Raw genomic sequence first — 1,060 nt, 5'->3', positions numbered from 1 at the left:
TCAGGCTTCTGCCAGCTCCCCGGGACTGCCGACGAGAACAGAACAGTGCTGGGCCGGGGGAATCAGAATCAGATGGGGCAGCAGAGCCGGACTGGAGAAGTCTCTGCCATGGGGTCCGTGGGAAGTCCACAGCGATGAGCCAGAGGAGCGGGGAAGGAGCGCGGGTGGAGCCAGCAGGAGCCGACAGCCGTCGGGCTGCGCTCGGCAGGGCTCAGGCTCTATGTGAGGTGGTACATGCTGTATCCCACGTGCGCCGTGTACAGTCCCACGGGAGCCACGGGCAGCCCTGCCCGCTGGAAAGGGCTGGAGGCACCGTACAGAGAGGCACCGGCCACGGCTGGGCCTCCCAGCGGGAAGGAGATGCCGAAAGCAGCGGGTGGGAGCATAGGCTTTGCTGCCATCTTCAGCTTTTCCGGCTCGGCCTCCTGGAGCCTCTTGGCCTGGGCGCGGCGGTTCTGGAACCAGATCTTCACCTGTGTCTCGGTGAGGCTGAGCGAGCTGGAGAACTCTGCGCGCTCGGCGATGGACAGGTACTGCTTCTGCCGAAACTTCCTCTCGAGGGCCAACAGCTGCGCCGTGGTGAAGGGTGTCCGGGGCTTCCTGTTCGTCTTGTGCTTGCGCAGGGTGCAGGCTGGAGGGCTCAGCCTCCCTGCGCCGGGAGAGAGGAGGAAGGAGAGACACCTCGGTTAGCAGCGCCCACACTCCCCGCGGCCCGCAGAACCCCCAGCCCCACCGCAGGGGGAAATAAAGTCCCACTCGAACCCAAAACCTCCTCTAGGGCTGCCCGGGGCAAGCTTCAAATTGCTGTCTCCCGTTCCAATAAAGTGGGCGATTCGTAACAAGAAACTCTCTCCGGCTCCACGGAAAAAAAAATAAATCAGAAAAGGGCAGGAGTCAGGCACCCGTACACCTTCCATCTCCTGCTTTCACGGCTCCGGGTTCATGTAGAGGAGACCTAAATGAAGGGAATAACCCTCCAAAAAAAAAGGGGGAAAAAAAGTCCTGTCCTTTTTATCGGATTAAGGAAAAAAAATAAACAAAACGGGCTGGCTTCTCAGTC

General features: G+C 60.4%; 1 protein-coding gene across 1 annotated transcript; it reads right to left on the bottom strand.

Moving 5' to 3' along the window:
• Positions 1 to 203: 203 nt before the first annotated feature.
• LOC103805420 (homeobox protein MSX-1) lies at positions 204 to 681 on the bottom strand (the record flags this gene model as incomplete). The annotated part of the gene is made up of 1 exon (XM_009078068.1): positions 204 to 681. A coding segment is annotated over one exon (463 nt), but the record flags the coding sequence as incomplete, so codon positions are not given.
• Positions 682 to 1,060: the final 379 nt, after the last annotated feature.

The sequence above is a fragment of the Acanthisitta chloris genome, unplaced genomic scaffold, assembly GCF_000695815.1.
Source record: "Acanthisitta chloris isolate BGI_N310 unplaced genomic scaffold, ASM69581v1 scaffold24617, whole genome shotgun sequence".
Taxonomy (NCBI): Eukaryota; Metazoa; Chordata; class Aves; order Passeriformes; family Acanthisittidae; genus Acanthisitta; species Acanthisitta chloris.
This window is presented reverse-complemented; position numbering and strand designations above follow the sequence as displayed.